Here is an 18,054-nt window from a genome sequence, read left to right as displayed (position 1 = left end):
AGCCAGAAGCTATGCCAGGCAGGCTAAGGTGCTCACTTACTATCTGCAGTCTGGATTCCAGACTGCAACCTCAGGGTGGACCCACCCAATTCAGAGTCAATGCTGATTTAAGTATACAAAACCACACATGACCCAAATGGAGTAATTTATGGGCCCTGAGAGAGGGAAAGCACTCAGCAGTCTCTATGCCCATGGGTGGCACTGGATCCTAGCTAGCACGAGGCAGTACCGCACAGTGTTTGGCATGCATGGGGGCTGCGCTTCTTAGCTCAGCTCAGTTTCCCTCAGGGCTGCATGGAGGAAAAGTGCTGACATGGGTACTGGTGGCATGGGTGGGGCAGGCAGGTTCCATAGCAGCATGGGGTTTATGACAGCACCTCTGCTGTTCCCCAATTGGAGAGCAGCAAGCTTGCATGAGTCATGAGGAGATAATGGCTCTCCCTATAACACAGCTAACCAAGCCCCAACCCTCCTGCCTTCTCATCTTGACTAGCTGCTGTCCAAGGACAAACAGCACTGGTGCTGGATCAGGGGACTGGGAAGGCATGCATGCCAAGCTGCACAAAACCAGGGAGACACGAGTTGCTTTCTCTAGCACAAGATGGGGATAGAGAATACAAATATATGCTTATAGTGTCCAACCTACGGCCAACTTCAGCTGCAATTCTTGAAGGGCAAAGAGTGGAAGAAAGAAAGGAAACAGAAACCGGTTGGTGAGTCCTTGTGGCAACTCTTGTGTGGACGTAATAAAAGTCAAGGAAGTACAAGAAGAATGTTCAGTACTCACCTGAGTCTGGATGCTGGCTGTATTTGCCGATCACTGGAACCGTGGGATGGAGGCCCCCACAAGCACAGGGTAATGAGAGTGGGAGAGAAGAAGAAAGCTTGTTAGGTATAGGGTGGCTGCCGAATGTTCCCACATGAATTGTTTCTAAGTGAACTTCCTTTTAAGTCTGAGTTGGTCCTGGCTGCTTGGGCAGTAGAATTCACACTGGACTAAACAAAGACCTTTTTGTTTGAAGAGACGGCTAAGGCCCTATTTGTCACGAGGTCTGGGAGACAACACAATCCTGCAGAGCGTATCCAAGCAGACCTAAACGGAGCTTCTCTGCATAGAAAGTTATTCAAGTGGTACCCTTGGTCTGTGCCAAGGGGCATTACACACTGTGAGCTGGCCTGCCAGGACACATTTATTCTTCCCCAAACCCAACCCTTCACAGCTACTTGCCCTTTGCCCGGAGTACCTGTGGCATTCCTGTTCAATACCAAAGAGAGCAGGTGGGACACTCTGGGTGCTGAGGTACCCTGCCATATCAGTCTCAACTGAGTAAGTTGGACAGAAGCTTTCTGAAAGATCAGCTAGGCAGTGTCCATCCAGGGTGACAGAGAACAGTTACTAATTTTTTATTTTGGTTATTGCCCAGCATGGTGCAGATATATACGAACATACTTAAGCTAGGAAAACAACCTGCTTTTGAAACTGCCTCTTCTATAACCCAGTCTGCACCAAGGCTGTTGTGACTTGTGGTACAAGGGACATAGGTAAGTCTCACTCTGCAGCTGGGGTAAGCGTTCCTCTAAAGGGGGGGGGGGTGTTCAATGGCACCCATTTCCCAGCACTATTCTGAGCCTGTCCCAGGGAAGGGGACAGGCATGAGAAGATAACAGTGGTCTGCATTGTGCTCTGGGCAGGTGGGGAGGAGGCAGTGGAATTTCTTGTACTTGGGTGAGTGGTTATTTATGAGGATTGCACAGTGTTTAATGAAGCACCAAATGGGCTCTCTAGATTTGTTTTAAGGTGATATATGACATTTACAGAATACTTCAATAAGTGATAAATTTGGGAACATCAATAGAAAAACTGTGTCCCACACAAGAATGCCCACTTTCTCCCGATTGCTGTAGAAGGTCATGTCTGTCCTCCTTATGAGAAGCATACAAATGGTCTGCCCATAGTGAAACCATGTTTGTAGGGACACACAGGCTTGGCATGCTGGGGAGTTACAGTGCATCCAGAAAGCTCTTATTCGGGGCCATAGGCCTGTGGGTAGGAGGAAGAGGGGAGGCCTAGCAGTTCTCAGAGGCAGAGGACAATATGTTCTACTAAAATTCCATCCTTCCTGAAGCAAGTTCTTGTGGCTACCGATTTCAGAATGACCACTCAGGTCATAGAAAACTTTTCTCAAGTCTCATCTAGCCCTTCCGTTATAGTTTCGATCTTTACAGTCCTCCAAAGGCGATACATTGAAAGCTTGGTCTCTACCCAGGGCAGTATGGGAAGCAGACCTTTAGGAAGTAGAGTTGCATGGGTGCAGAGCCATGCACTTGGAGGTATGCTCTCAAAGAAAATATGAGGACTCTAGATCCCTTACTTCTACATGCCATAAAGCAAATGAATTTCTCTGCTATACACTCCTTTTATGTACTGTCCTGCTAAAGGCTCCAATGGGTCAACAAACCATGGGCTGCTTGAAAACTTCAAATCTGTAAGCCAAACAAACCTTTCTTCTCTTTAAGTTGATTGTCTCATGTATTTTGTTACAGAAACAGAAAGCTGCCATGACTGCCAAATTCTTTGATATTATGCTAGCTCCCTTCCCCAGCACTCTTGACTTGCCTCCCTTTTCCAGCCTACTCACAGTTGAGGAGCCCAAGCTGTAGAAGTGAGGCCAGGGCAGTGAGGATCATGAAGAGCAGCAGCCCTCCCCTGCGTCCGAGGAACTTGACTACCAGACACATGGCTAGGCAGGAGGCCAGTGCGATGCTGGCCATGGTGTAGTAGTCAGCATAGAAGTTCTCCAGGAGTGGCACCTTCACCTCGTGACCCATCATGCTTCTGGCAAAGCAGTGGTGGATCCCGTACCCTGTCAGCCTGCAGAAGACACACACACATATACACTGAGAGGCTGGGTGGCATACTCTGAGATAAGAGGCTGCCTGGTCTCCTAGGGATGACCGAGAGACAGAGAAGTATTTTACATGTGAGAGGAAACCATGCTGTGACAGTGTGTGTGTGTGTGTGTGTGTGTGTGTGTGTGAGAGAGAGAGAGAGAGAGAGAGAGAGAGAGAGAGAGAGGGAGAGAGAGAGAGAGAGAGAGAGAGAGAAGCACTAAATGCAAAGAGACAACAAAGAAACATCCTTGAGGTTGTTTGTTCACCAAGGGTGTAGGACAAAGCACCTTCTATGTGCTAATTTACTCGAATGTCAGCATAAGAACATGGTCATATCCACTTGGCAGACCAGCAGCAGGTATAGGGCATATCTTGGTTGGCTGGTGACTGCCTCTGAGTCACACTCCCTGTCTGGGTTTCTGCTTCCTTTTCTGAGTAGTCAGAGTGCTGAAAAATTGGGATACATCTAGAAAAAAAAATACCTATTTATTCATACAGGCTCTCATGCAACTAAGCCAGGAGGAAAAGCCATCCAGATGCCAGGCCAAATGAAGATACTAGGTCTGTCTCCTTGCTACCCCATGTGAGCATATAAACCCATTGGGCAATGTATAACCTACCATGCCTTGGACAACAGGAATGAAAATGTGGTGGGATACATCTAGGGGGCTGCTGACGCTCATATAAGTATTTCGAGGGCTCCAAAGGGTTCTCAAGAATCAGCTCCATATGAAATGACTGGGGTGCATGAGAACCCATTCATTGTCAGTTCCCTCCATCCTGAGCTCTCTGCTCTGCAACTTCCCTCTCATGCAGCAGGGAAATCTAAGTCCTTTTCTTCCAACCTTGAGGAAGCATTAAGATTGGTAGCAGCAGGTCCTGCCCCTTGAAGAGGGAGCTTCCTTTTGTCAGCTGGATGTGACTCTCTTCCACTATATTCTACAAAGAGCCCAGTCTTTCTGTGCAAAGGTTTTATAGTCTAGCCATAGATTAAAGTGCTTCAAGTTCCTGAGATCCCACATGAGCTTCCTTCCCTCCTTCCTTCCTCCCTTCCCTCCCTCCTCCCTCCCTCCCTCCCTCTGTCCCTCCTTCCCTCCCTCCTTCATTCCTTCCTTCCTGGTGAACTGCTACCTCACAGTGATCACATTTTGTATTTGGAAAAATGAACTCTGACCACAACAAGTGATTACAAAATAGGGGTGTTCATCCCTTTGCCCCACAAGAATTACAAAACTGAAAATTCATCTCATTTATGCCTGATTTTGTGATTTTTTTTTGCAACATAAAACTTGGCAAAGTCATTCTATTGATATGAACACTGCTAGCTAGCCCCTCTCTGAGAGTGGACAGCAGAGTGATGACCACCATGCCAGAGCTGCTAGGAAGGAGAGGCCTGAGGGCTCAGGGTCTAGCTTCTATGTGCCTTGGGGGATAAGTATTGTAGGGTCTGACCTGAATTAGACCTTCACTCTTCTGCTCATGGGTGGTGAAACTTTTACACCTCAAAAGTGAAACTGAATTAGATCCTTCAGAGTTGTTGATTTCACCAAGTTGTTCTAACAGGAGAACTATAAAGAATAGGAGGCTGCCAGCCGGGCGGTGGTGGCGCACGCCGTTAATCCCAGCACTTGGGAGGCAGAGGCAGGCGATTTCTGAGTTCGAGGCCAGCCTGGTCTACAGAGTGAGTTCCAGGAGAGCCAGGGCTACACAGAGAAACCCTGTCTCAAAACAACAACAACAACAAAGAAAAAAAAAAAAGAAGAAAAAGAAAAAGAAAAAAAGAAAAAAAGAATAGGAGGCTACAATTCTAGCCTCTCTACTTGAAGGCAGCCCTGAGACCTTTCACAGACACACAAATGTCTAAACCCCTCCTCCCAGTTGACCTCTGCCCAAAGGTCTATTTTGTGTAGTTGGGGAGGATGAGGCTGTGGAGCTGTGAGGTAAGACTTCCAGGTACACGCCCAGCTCATGATACACTGGGGCTACCATGAGACTACTTGAGCCACAGGCCCAGCAGACAGGGGTGAAGCTGTATGAAGAGGCCACTTGAGGGGGCCTGCACTCCTGCTCTGCATTCAAGCAACCTGTCCCTGACTGCAGCTGCCCTCTGAGCAGGTGGGCTAGTCAGGTGGCCTGAGCTGGTTCCATGTAGGGAGAACAGCTCTTTGGAGCCTGGGTAGGGACCCTGGCCGAGGTCCCATGGGATCAAGCTGCCCCTCTCTCTAGACACTGCCAGGAACCCCAACCTTGGAAACTTCTCCTAGTATAAGAGGCACAAGGTGAGGCCACCTTTTCAGAGTTCCTTAGAACTGGAATAAAGGAGACCATCAGAGTCACTCTTATAAAATTCACAGAGAGGGAGGGTATTGTTTCTGTGGACATACGTGTGTGCAGGACTTCACCAGGCCTCCTGGCCTCTCTTATGTTCAAAGCCTTAGGAGCTCTCGAACCATGCAGGACCATGGGGCAGGTGGCTAGGCTGAGGGCAGTGCTCAGAGCTGGCTGCCTAAGGCTTCTTGATGAAGTAGTAAATATCTTTGTGTCCTTTCATCCTTCAAACATACTTCGGGGGCTTCTTTCATAGAGACAGGCTGAGACAAGTGGGATTCAGAGTTCATCCAGGGGTGGGAAGAGGGTCCGTCTGAATCTACCCATGTTTCCCATGACTTACGAGTTCACGCATAGAACCACGATGTTTTTCCACAGGTTCCTTGTCCCCACCACCTTCACGATGCACACCTTCTTGGGTCTCCGTGAAAGCTCTTTCTCTAGCTCTGGAAGAGACAGATGCATGAGCTTGAGTAGGATGGAAGGTTCGAGACACAGCTGAGACACAGCTTTGGTTCCCCATCCTGGACCATGAAAAGAGGAGAAAGCCTTTTGACTTTAAGCCAGAGTGAAGAGTCTAGGCTTTCTGGCTGGAAATGTGTTCCATGAGACTAACTTGTCAGACAGATTTTCCCATCAGAACTGAAAGGGCATAAAGCATACTGTCAGCGTACATTTCCTCCCAAGTCCTGCTTATAAAGAACCAGGCAGGGCACACACAGACAAGCTCCATTCATTTTGCCTGGCCACATCACTCCATGACGGGAGTCTAGGTCACTGAGGCCTAAATTAGGTCCTGCACCCACAGAAAGTGATTTCTTTTTGCTAGAAACTGCATCTACCTATGCCACTCACAGCTCAGAAGCCCGCAAAGCTACAGGCTCATATGCTCCTTAATCTTTGGGAGATAAAATGTCTTAGGATTGAAGCTTCACATGCTTCAGTTAACAGTTGAAACTCTTTGGGGAATGGGGTATAGCTCAGTGCTCAGGAGGCATGAAGCCCTAGGCTCCATTCCTAGAACAAGATGGACAATGTGTTCAGCTTAGAGATGTGACAAACTGAGGCACCTGTGAGGCTCATGCCAGCTCTGCCACTCATCCTAGTCAAGCAGTGCTCCAGTGTAAGTTACCCCAACCTAGCTGGGAATTTACTCGAGTCCTAGGGCTGGTCTGGCAATCTAGCAGGGAAGATCGGAACATGGGAAATGCCCCAGGCAGAAGACGCTGTGGGGCTGCTACCCGAGAGCAGTACTCACACTCAGCCTTCTGGGCCCTTCTGCCTGCCAGATGGCATGTCCTCACAGAACCATCCCCTCCTTAGAAACTAAGGCAGAAAGGATGCTTCCTAGAGTCAATAAGGAGCCAGTGCCCCTAAGCCTGTCAAGGTCATGAAAACAAGGAAAGACTGAGGAACAGTGGAGACAAGAGAAGACAGCAGCAAGGTAATGGCAAACTGCACGCCCGGACAGACTCCAGGGGTCAGCGACAGAGCGCAAACACTGAGTAGCATCTGACACTTGGTTAACAACAGTGTATACTTGTGTCCAGTTTCTTAGTTTTGACAAATGTGTCATGGTAACATTAGACATTAGCAATGGGGGGTGCTGAGTCGGGAGTATAGAAAAGTTCTGTACTTTCGTAACTTTCCTGTATACCTGAAATTGTTTCAAAATAAGACATTTAAAACTTTAAAAATGTCTGTGGGAATAGGGACAGAGGAAGCCTTCAGAGCCTGGTGGTCTATATGTAACTGCTAATGAATTATTGTGGATGAAATAGTATGTTAAAGAAGCTATAGCAATTGTATTATGACCTGAAGGTTTTGTTTTTTAAAATAACATTAAACCCTGGAGCCCAGTCTAAGAATTGACTGTAGTCTACAGCTGTAACTGTATTATCCTAAAGGGAATTAAATTAACGTTTCCAGCTCTATTGATGTTTTGTCAGCGTCTCTGTTACTCATACCAATGGCCCATCATCAACAACATCAACTTCTGCTGCTTCCTGTGTTGTCTTCTGGGATGAAACTCACACATTCCAAATTGTAGGAAGCATTAGCTAATCTCTGAGACCCTGTGCGGTCACTGGAAATAAGGAGCTTTCTTGTCTCTCTAGCTATCCAGTAGGAACCTAGGAACTGCCCCAAACTTCTTGCATTCGGAAATAAAAGCAAACAGGTATCAGGCAACTGGTAAGATAGGAGCACTGGGTTGCTTCTCCAGAGCTCAGGGCAGAGCACCTCAGTTTTGTTGGATCAGTGCTGTCTGAATGTCAAACTAAGACACAGGCAGACAATGTTGGCAAATCAGGCATGCCTAGCCCTGTCCCACATTTCCTTGACCCTTGTGGTCAGTGCCCTAGGTCTGGGAGCAGTGAGGCTCCCCCAGCTTGGGGAGAAGCTCGGCTCTGTGTTTCTTCTTAACCTCCTTGAAAAGGCTGCCCATAGGAATGAAGGTCTCAGCTTTATAAGGCTAACTCTGGCCTGAAAATATTAAATGGAAATTCCAGAAATGAGAAATTCACAAATTATATTGTCATAACTACTCTAGCTTTTGTTATTATTTGTTATTAATCCTTTCCTGTGCCTAATTTGTAAATTAGACCTTATAGTAGATCTGTATTTATAGGGGAAACCTAGCCTGTCTAAAGTCAGGCACTGTCCATGGTTTTAGGCACCAATGGAGGGCAGTCCTGGCACATCCTATGGCCTGAGGATATGGCAGGGTTGGTGTGCATGCTCCAAGCCCTGGATGCAGGAGATGGTGAAGAAGTTCTGGTCCCTCAGTATCTTTTCAAGAGCAGCAGAGAGAGAAGGCCATGGAAGCATACCTTGGGCAGCCTCCCTAGGACTGAGAGCCTTGAGTCAGACTCTAAAAGCCTTGGGTCAGAATTGACTTTTGGATTGCTTCCCCAGTGAGGTGACCCACAGAGGTCAAATGACTCCTGCTGTCTGCATACTGCTCTCCTCGAGAAGAAAAAAAAAAAAGGTCACGCATGTGCTCTTCCTCCATTGTGTGACCCTTCATTGAGCTCCTTCCCAGGGAGTATATTGGAAGTAGGAACCCACTGCTCAACCTCTCCAGGTCTCACTGTCCCCCACCCCCATGAGGCTTTGAGAAAGATGCCACATTCTCAGGAGGTTTCCTTGGGTCTTCCCGTCTCTGTCCTCTGTCTCTTGACTGGTCTCACTATCACTGAAAGCAAGGGGCTAAGCAGGCCTCTGACGTAAGGTTAGTTGGCCTTCCTTTCTTTTCTGTGGGCTCTGGGCAACACAGAAGCAGCAGGGACTTTACATCTACTGTAAATGTTCAAAATCTTGAGTCAGGCCTGGGAAGGAGAGCTGTCATGCTTGGCATATCACGACACTGTGAGAAGGGCATTTGGGAACATACCCAAGTGTCTAATTCAGATGAACACGTTACTAAGATCATCACTTACGCGCGAATAAAAAAAAATGAAGATAGTGTTAAAAGAATAGAAATGGGAAGTTTTGGGAGATCAGGTTTTCCTTTAGCATAAGCCCAAGACTAGCATGCTTAACAGGGCACGAGGACCCTCACTCACTATTACATCCCAGCCTAAGGCACTTTTCTGGTGGGAGATACCCTAAGGAACAGTCCTGCCTCTTCTTGCCTGTAGGAGACCTGTATTCCTGTATGTCATAAATATTCATGAAATGCTGCTGTCCATAGGTCTCCTTTGAGGTACAGCCTGGGCTTTGTAGCAGAGACTCTGTGGTGTAGAGGTTAATATTGAGAAACTCCTGTTTGAAGCTGAGACGGGTGCAGCTGTTTAGAGAATGACAGCTGAGCTGGGCTTGAGGAGCTAGCCTTAAGAATGGGAGAATGGGTCTGAGAGAATGGAACTTTTCTGAGGTGAGGCCTATGGGGAGGAAGAACACAGACCAGAGGAGGCCTGTGGTGGGAGTAGCCATTAGGTAGGGTTTCTAAGTCTATATGTAAGGTGTGGGGGTCTCCCTTGAGGCCCTGAGCAGGTAATGATGTGACTGTATTTGTTCCTGGGCTGCCGGTGGAAGAGGGGAGGACAGAGCAGTGAGTATGGCTGAGGAGATGCTGGGCAAGAGCCCAGGAGCTTGATAATTATGGTGGAGAAGGGATTCTGAGCTAAGGAAGTTGGAAATCCCAGAGAAGACAGACTTCCCCCAAGTGCTGGACAGTTTTGCAAACTGTTTGTCTAAATGCATCTGGCAGTGGGGGCCATAGAGAGGCAGGGTGAATGAGCATCCCACAGGGACTACAGTAATGATGACACATCCTGGTTAAGAGTGAAGCCTTTCTCCTCTTTGTTAGTCACCAAGGGGTTGAAATCACCTGTTTGGCCCCCAACCTGGGACACAGAAGAGAAGTAAATACCAACCGAATTCATAAACAAAGAAATGGGGATGGAGGACAGATAATATCACTTTCCAAATCTAGGAACTTGAATCAGTGTAATTAAGGTTGAGAAAACAAGCTTTTCCCAGATAAAATTTTAACCCAAAAGAAGAGGAGTGTAATGATTTAATTAGGAGGCCAGCAACAAACAATGTACAATAAAACTTGAGAACAGAACCTTGCTTGAGGGGCAGCTATGTGATGGCCCAAACCAGGCAGTCCTAGCCCCCAAAGTTCCTGACAGCAGCCTTTCCCACATGTCTCATGGTCCCCACCCCCTTCTCAGCAGCCACGAAAGCCACTTCAGTTAGACTTCCCGGGTTCAACTCCTGCTCCACTAGTACTTAGCTAACTGATCTCTGGCAAAGCAGCCCAGCCCTCTGTGCCATGGTTTCCTTATCTGCAAACAAGGAGCACCATAGCATCCCTTGTAAATGCACTGCTGTGAAGAAATGTGTCCATGTGTGTACCACATACAGGGTGCAACATTACGAATGAGTTCACCTTTTTGCACATCACTTAGAAGGGTAGTGGCATGTAAATATCATACACTGTCTTGTTTACTGTCACTGCTACTGAGAAAGGGGTACTAGGATGGCCCTCTGAAAAGCCAGCACTCAGTACTCTTCAAGCAGGGCAGCCATGGCTTGTAGCCTTCCTTCCAGGGAACTCAGAGATTTTGGTAGACCAGTCTTTTCCTGCCTGAGCTAAAGGATTGGTAGACCACATCTCACCCAGCAAGTGGATGTGGCTCAGCCTGTGTCCGGGGCACAGGGAAAGATAGGTATGCTACCCTTGTTGTGCCCCCATATCTTGGTCCAATAAGAAGCCCACTGGGTGCCAAGAGCTCTCAAGATCGAGGTGGCTCACACCCTCTCCAGTGGAAATGGGGACCTGCAAGGTACATTCTCCTGCATGGCACACCTGTCTGAAAGCCAGGCTTACGTAGTCACGTTGACTGCAGCCTCCGCCCTCCACTCTTCTGCTTTAGTGCTTTACCTCTCCTACTAAATGTATATTTAAGACCTCCTCTCTGTGTGCACCTCATCTGAGCTCCTTAAGTCAGGCCTAGCCTGCCTCCTTTGTTCTCCATAGTGTTGTGTGCCATCAGGTGCTTAATAAATGTCTGTGATGAATGAATGAATGAATGGATGGATGGATGGATGGATGGTCATCAAATAATTCTCGTTAGGGTCAAGTCATTCATTCTCTCATCCTTTCTCCCTCCCTCTCCCTGCCATCCCTCCCCCCCCACACTATGCATTACATTCCTAGGGGATTTTACAAAGCATATAGGTCTTCAGGTTAACATGGCAGGTCAAAGCTGCTGCTTTCCAAAGGGATTCTCTAGGTCCCTTGCATTAGAGTCTTTTTCAGAGCTCACCAATAGTGCACGTTCCTAGGGTTTCTTTCAGATCTACGAGGTCAGTATCTTGGCATGTCAGGGAGGATTCAGGAACCTGGCTGTGAAGAACTTCCTGGTGCCATTTACAGGCTCCCAGCTTGAAAGCCCCACTTAGCTTTTGCTGATGCCCTGATTCTCAAGAATTCTATGGATCTGAACTACACTACAAAAATAGTGCATGCTTCCATTTCTTCCCTTGACCAACAAATAGGTCATGGCCATAAATAGACAATGGCAGCCCTTTGAAGATCATACTCAAGAAGAGAGGTTACTAACACTATCCATACTCTGGGCCAAGGCTTTAAACCTGGTAGGCAGTCAGGGAAAGGAGGCACTGGGTTCCACAAAGCCAATATAGCTGATAAAGATCAGATGTGTATCCACCTCGCATCCTGCCTCTGGCTTTGTATGGGCTGTAAGGAACATAATAGTGTGTTCAACTTGATTACAAAAGAAACCAGCTCCCAGAAAGTGGAGAGGATTTCTGTTTACTTTTACTCCTAGACCGTAGCCGCCACTGTTGCCTTTCCAAACCTTTGCAAACCACATAGGCACAGGAGTGTAGACCAAACATTAACCAGGACAGTTATTCTGGACAAAAGCATCCCCCAGGCTCCCTGGCCAGAGCATCACACTTACCCGGCAGCATCCCTTGGGCTTCCTGACTAGTGCATTGTATTTACCTGGCATCACTCCCTTGATATCACTCTCAGGGCTCACACAGTTCTTCTGAGTGAGGTACAGGATCAACTTCTTTGCTGACTCAAACTGCTGGGTAGCCATTAGCCATCGGAGAGACTCAGGGAAAATCCTTCAAAGACACAAGGGGAACGGCTGAATGACTTCCATTCTGTTTTGTTTCAGTCATGAGTTATCCAGAAATGGGAAGAGATAGGTGAGAGAAGAGGAGAGGGGGGAGGAAGAGAAGTGAGGAAAGATCTGGCATGATTACAGAGATGTGGAATATAAGGTCCAGCAGCCACAGGACCAGGGTGAAGGGAATTCAGGACTGCACTCTCTCAGGATACATGGGTGCACTCACAACAGCCTCGTGATTGTCTCCCACAGCAGGCAAACCTGCAAACCACCTTGTACCAGCAGACTGGTGACTGCAGGTGCTGTCCTACCAGTTTCCAGGCCAAGCTTCCGATGAGGCCGTACTGTTATTACTCATTGACAGCTGGGACAGCTCAGGCGGAGAATATCTAAGAGCTCAGGACACTCAGGCATCGAATGGCAGACAGGATGAGTTGAGAGCTCACTGCCTTAACCTCAGACACAGCAAAGCAGCAAGCCAAACCATCTGGACAGCTGATGTTGGGGAAGTACTGTCCTTATGAGGATCTCTCAGGCATTATAGAAGGTCACAAGCCCCGGAATGTGTGCTCTGAGCAGTTAGGTTTTAAGATATATGTAAAGTCGTGAACAACTGAGCTATGGCTCATGAGAAGACCCTTTTCAGTTTGGATAGCATGGTGTGAACTTGATGGAATTCCTCAGGATACTGTATGATGTAATAACGTTCTAAAGTGTAAGAGCCCTGACAGAGCTGGGCGCGTAGAGGCCCACTTCTGTAATCCTGGTTCTCAGAATGCTGAGACAGAAGAATTGCTTTGAATTTAAGGCCATTGGTTTACCTAGTGAACTTCAGGTCAGCCTGCAATACAGAGTGAGACCCTGTCACAAGAATTCAAACCAAATCAACCTGGCCACAGCTTGGGATCTGGGAAGAACATATCTCTGAAACTCAGAGATATGGAATATTCTAACCAAAAATAATAAAACAAAATAAAGCAGATGAAAGCCACATCTGCCCAGTGTGCTTCAGGCTTAAAAAGCCATGGAACAGAATTAAGGAAAAGGATCTCTGATTGAGTGGCGTGGAGGTTCTGTGATCAGTTCACTGGCAACAGCTCTTCGTGAAAGAGCTGTCAGAGCTGACTCAGAGGAGTGAATTCTAGGAGAGGATCCATGCTGGTCTAGGTTGTAGGGAACAGAGAGAGCCGACAGCCACACACTGGGAAAGGTGGCAGAGTGCAGAGGCATTCCAACTACTTCTGGTGGGCACGGGAGCTTCACACACAAGTGCCACTGATATATTCCACTGTCTTGACACAGGAGCCTGGTAGTGCCCAGAAACAGCAAAATGGTAAAACAACTTTAGTGCCAGGTAGAGGTTTCTGTTTGGCATGTGTCTCTGAGGCCAGTGACCTAAACCCTTCTTCCCTGCTCTAGTATTGACATGCTGTTAGGCACCAATACTAGCACAAGTAGGTCTGGAACTTGGCCTTCAGAATTCTTTCTATATTGTGCATGTTTATGGTATTCTTCAAAAGCAGAATAAGGGCCAGTGAGGTGGCTCAGGAAGACGCTAGCCAAGACTGAGTACCCGAGTCCTGTCCTCATGACCTGCATGGTGAAAGGAGAGAACCAACTTCTGGACATTGTCTTCTGATTTCACATGTTTGCTATGGAACACACACACACACACTCACACGTAGAGTAATACAATTTTTAAATGATTTATTTGGTACTTTGTGTATGTATTTGCCTGTGTGAATATATGCATCATTTACATGCAGGTGCTTGTGGAGGCCAGAGGGTATCAGATATCCTGCAACTGGAGCTACAAGCTGTTGTGAGCTACCTAATACAGAAGCTGGAACTGACTGTGTGTCCTCTGTAAGAGCAGTAAGTGCTTCTAACCACCAGTCATCAGTCATCTCTACTGCTCTGTAATTTTTTTTTTTTTAGATTTTTTTAAAGAATGATTTATTTATTTAATGTATGTGGGTACACTGTCGCTGTCTTCAGACACACCAGAAGAGGGCATCGGATCCCATTACAGATGGTTGTGAGCCACCATGTGGTTTCTGGGAATTGAACTCAGGACCTCTGGAAGAACTGTCAGTGAGTGCTCTTAACCACTCAGCCATCTCTCCAGCCCTGCTCAGAAAATTTTAAAAAGCAGGATAAATATGTTTTTAGAAAGATTCTGCACTAAATAGCAACAGTGCAGTGTGGTCCTAAAGTTTTATATGGACATTTTATGTAGAGTTCTTCTTAAGTGATACTACTGTATCAAGATATAAAATGGTCTCCCTGGTAGGTCTGCTTCTGTTTCTCTGTCCCTCCCTCCTCTTTTCCTTTCTTTCTGCCTTTTCTTTTCCAAGATGATCCAACAAAGCAGCCCATGCTTGACTAGAACTCAGAGAAACCCTTCTGCCTCAGCCTCCTGAGAGCTGGATTATAGGCACATACCACCCATTCCCTTGCTGTTTCTTTATGCTGAATGGAAGTGTGCAGCTTGGGCAACCTCTTCCTGTGCTCATCTCAGCATGGCAGAACGTGGTGACTGAGGAGTTGACAGTAGGAACAGGTTCCTAACTCATGTTCCTATTCTCCTCTCCTTCCTGATGTGCAGCCGAGCTAAGCCCAGGCCTGCTCGACCCTTCCCAGGTCTGTTGTTCATTGCAGTCATTGGCTGTGCAACTGTCCAGTGAAATCAGCAGCTAAAAATCAGTACAAGGAACAAGTTTCCTTCTCTTCCACCGGAGTGTCAACATCAGGCCCAGGACAGAAGTGAGGGAATTTTGGGAGAGAGGAAAGGCATCTTGCTCAGGCAAAGAGGAGGCTGAACATCACAGTCAGTGCAGAGAGACCCTATGGCAAGACTGGACATCACAGTCAGTGCAGAGAGACCCTATGGCAAGGCTGGACATTACAGTCAGTTCAGAGAGACCCTATGGTAAAGCCAAAAATATTTTCCAGGTTGAAAGAAAACAATAAGCGCTGGTCTTAATGGAGACCAGGATGAAGAGAGCCGTGTGCTGCTCAAATGTGCTGGCACGTTCTGCCACTTTCACAGGTGGGACCCTTCTGAGACTACTAGAATAGGGAATAAATAAGACAGGTCAATTTAAGCCTAAGCCCTGCCCTGTCCTTTACTGCTGATAATGCCATGCAGCAGGTGTGAAACCTACTCTCTGAAATTAAACTGCATAGCAACTAATTTGAATAATCTGTGCTTGAGATCTCTGCTCTATTTTGATTCTTTTTTGGGTTGGGGTTGGTGGTGCTGGGAGCTCTTCCTAACTTGTCACCAGTATCCTACAAGAAACTGAGAGGTTTGGATGCTTGCAAATGACTTCTTTATATTTTTATGTCTTGAGTTTGTGGGGTTTTTTTGTTTTGGTTTTTTTTTTTTTTTTTTTTTTTTGGTTTTTCGAGACAGGGTTTCTCTGTGTAGCTCTGGCTGTCCTGGAACTCACTCGGTAGACCAGGCTGGCCTCGAACTCAGAAATCTGCCTGCCTCTGCCTCCCAAGTGCTGGGATTAAAGGCGTGCACCACCGCCGCCCCGGCATGTCTTGAGTTGATTCAAAGAAGCACAGTGACTCTGAAGTAGTCTGTGTGCTTTACATGTCTCAAGTCTGAGATAAAATATGGTAACTTGAAAGAATACAAACAGAATTTGGGGTCGTTTTATGAGAAGATAATAGTTAGAGCTTTTCTCATTGTCAGAGATTTGAAATAAAGGAAATTTTGTTATTTCAATTTTTAGTAATAATTACATACAATTGATTAAAATTAAAATTAAAAAAAAAAACCTGGTACATGGTACTATAAGGCTGATCATTTAAAATTTAAAAGCAATAAATTGTTTTCTTGTCCAGTGAGAGAATCTAACATCAACAAGCTTCCTATCTGGACAGCCTTTTTTGTTTATTAATATATCACTATACAAAAAAATGGATTTCACTATAATGCTTTCATCAATATACATCATTCATTTGATCATACTCTTCATCCCCCTCTCACCCCACCTCCCTCAGCTCTTTTCCCAAGGAGTTCCTTTCTGTTTGAATGCCTTACATACTTATTCCTGAATCTATATTCTACACAGGAGAGAGAACACACACTCTTTCTTTCTGTGTCTGGCTTAGTTCACTTATCACGATGACTCAGTTATCCACAGTTTTTGTAAATGTCATAACTTTATTCTTTGTATGGTTAAAACCCCATTGTGTATATATACAATATATTCTTTATAAGTTCACCCATTGATGGGCACCTAGGCTGACTCCGTATCTTGCTATTGTGCTACTGTAACCATGGGTGTGCATGTCTCTGTGTTCACTGGCTCAGTCTTTCTGGTGTACAAACCCAGGAGTGATAATAGCTATGCATGGGTAGCTTTTTAAGAGCCCCCACACTGATTTCAATAGTGGCCTGGGCTGCCTTTTTGAGAGTTCATTAAACACACATTCTGATGAAAAGCCTGTTGGGCAGTTCTCTGAGTAAAAAGCATGTGTGTCCTGTTTAATTCACTGTACTAGGACATTTACTCATAAATAAAGCACAGAAAGGAAATAAAACTGCTAACGCTTTATTAAATTAGTTGTACCCTTAAGTCTTTCCTTTATTTGTTTTGTGAAGTATTTAGTTTTAGGGCGATACCCGTGTACACAAACACACCTTCCTGCCTGTGCTTCAACAGTGACATGATTCACAGAATAAACATGTATGGAGCAGTTGGAGTCATTAGGGCAAAGAGCCACACTTTAGGCTGCAGGAAGTTCTTTGTTGGGAAGAAAAGCATACTAACACACACTGCACCTCTGACCTATGTCTCAGTCCACTGTGGAACTTCTACCAAGCAGGCTCACAGGAAGGACACAAAATCAAGCCCAGAGAGGGAACAAGGTCAATAAAACTTCATGGAGATGACCTTTCCATTGTGTGCATATGAAAGTGAGTGTAGGAGGAGCTTGGGGCACTTCTGAGTCAAAGAGATGACTCCGGCTCTAGTCGTTGACTCTCTGGGTATGACCAAGTGTGGGGCAGTTAAAAAATTCTAGACGGGCTGGCAGGATAGCTCAGTGGTAAGAGCAGTCTTACAGAGGACCAGGGTTCAGTTCTCAGCACACACATGGTGGCTAACAACCATCTGTAACTCTACTTCCAGAAGATCCAACATCCTTTTCTGGCCTTTATGGGCACTACATGCATGCGATGCAGAGATACATTCAAGTAAAACACCCATGAGCATAAACACCAATAAAATCTTAAAAAAAAAAAAAAAAATTCTAGAGTGTCTCCAAAGAAACAGCAACAAACTCAAAGGCCTGAATGGAATTAAGCACAGGTGGAAGCTATTCAAGGGTATCCAGGGCTCTTCATAAACTGAGGCCCCATAATCTCTTGGAAAAATGATACCAGAAATACATCAGAAAGTTACTGTGACATTAAGTGAGTTCTTTATTCATCTGGGTCTCAGCTTCCCTGAATCTGTGAAATGAGATCGGTAGAATGCCACAGAAACTTTAGCAAGCAGGATCCTCCATGTTATCTGCTGAGATTTGGGGCTAAAAGTCACCTCTGAACGGTAAAATTATGCTGTACTGTGCATAGCATCCTCACAGTGCTGCAGGCTCAGTCACACTGTGCACAGCATCCTCATAGTGCTGCAGGCTCAGGCTACACAATGTACAGTATTCTCAGAGTGCTGCAGGCTCAGGCAGGGCACATGAAATCTTTAACATTAGTGTTTTTTACAGTGGACCAACTCTGCATGCATAAGGATTGACATAACCCTAAATGTTACTCGGTTCATGTTTTCAGCAGATAAAGACCTAGGATTTAGCTCCCATACAGACATACCTATAATCTGTAACCTTGCATGCAGCTGGTGTTCATCCACCCACGAACCTGAGTTAATATTCTCCACTTTCTCACTCCTCCTCCTTTCAGAAATTTATCTGTGGAAGTGATTATGAGGCCATAGGAGTCAGAAGGCACACGGGGCACGAAAGGGGCGATGCTGTACAGGGAGCTGATTTGACATCTTTTGCAAGTGATAAAGAAAATGTGGTGTTCTGACAGACAGAGTGGCACGGCCTGTAATCTTGGCACTTACCAGGCCAAGGCAGGACAATTGCAAACTCGAGGCTAGCTTGGATTAGAATAGTGAGTTCCTGGCCAGGACAGATAATTTAGCAAGACCTAGTCTAAAACTACAAAACATAAAGGAGC

General features: G+C 46.2%; 2 protein-coding genes across 9 annotated transcripts in view; one reads left to right on the top strand and one right to left on the bottom strand.

Annotated features, from left to right (window-relative positions):
- Nucleotides 1-18,054, bottom strand: part of Slc22a23 (solute carrier family 22 member 23) — a 169,227-nt gene that overhangs the window by 14,235 nt on the left and 136,938 nt on the right. The window contains exons 5-9 of one of the 2 annotated variants that reach the window (XM_034510687.2): nucleotides 11,705-11,832; nucleotides 5,564-5,666; nucleotides 2,640-2,872; nucleotides 788-820; nucleotides 643-666 (exon numbers count right to left, since the gene is read on the bottom strand). In XM_034510687.2, the coding sequence (XP_034366578.1) occupies nucleotides 643-666; nucleotides 788-820; nucleotides 2,640-2,872; nucleotides 5,564-5,666; nucleotides 11,705-11,832 (521 nt within the window). The remainder of the gene's footprint in view (nucleotides 1-642; nucleotides 667-787; nucleotides 821-2,639; nucleotides 2,873-5,563; nucleotides 5,667-11,704; nucleotides 11,833-18,054) is intronic. The other variant, XM_034510688.2, reaches the window with a different exon arrangement.
- Psmg4 (proteasome assembly chaperone 4) overlaps nucleotides 1-18,054 on the top strand; it is a 51,807-nt gene that overhangs the window by 26,768 nt on the left and 6,985 nt on the right. For all 7 annotated transcript variants that reach the window (XR_013112187.1, XR_013112186.1, XR_013112182.1 and 4 more), the window contains one exon: nucleotides 13,604-13,712. The gene's annotated coding sequence lies outside the window, so the exon portion shown is untranslated. The remainder of the gene's footprint in view (nucleotides 1-13,603; nucleotides 13,713-18,054) is intronic.

The sequence above is a fragment of the Arvicanthis niloticus genome, chromosome 8, assembly GCF_011762505.2.
Source record: "Arvicanthis niloticus isolate mArvNil1 chromosome 8, mArvNil1.pat.X, whole genome shotgun sequence".
Lineage (NCBI taxonomy): Eukaryota > Metazoa > Chordata > Mammalia > Rodentia > Muridae > Arvicanthis > Arvicanthis niloticus.
This window is presented reverse-complemented; position numbering and strand designations above follow the sequence as displayed.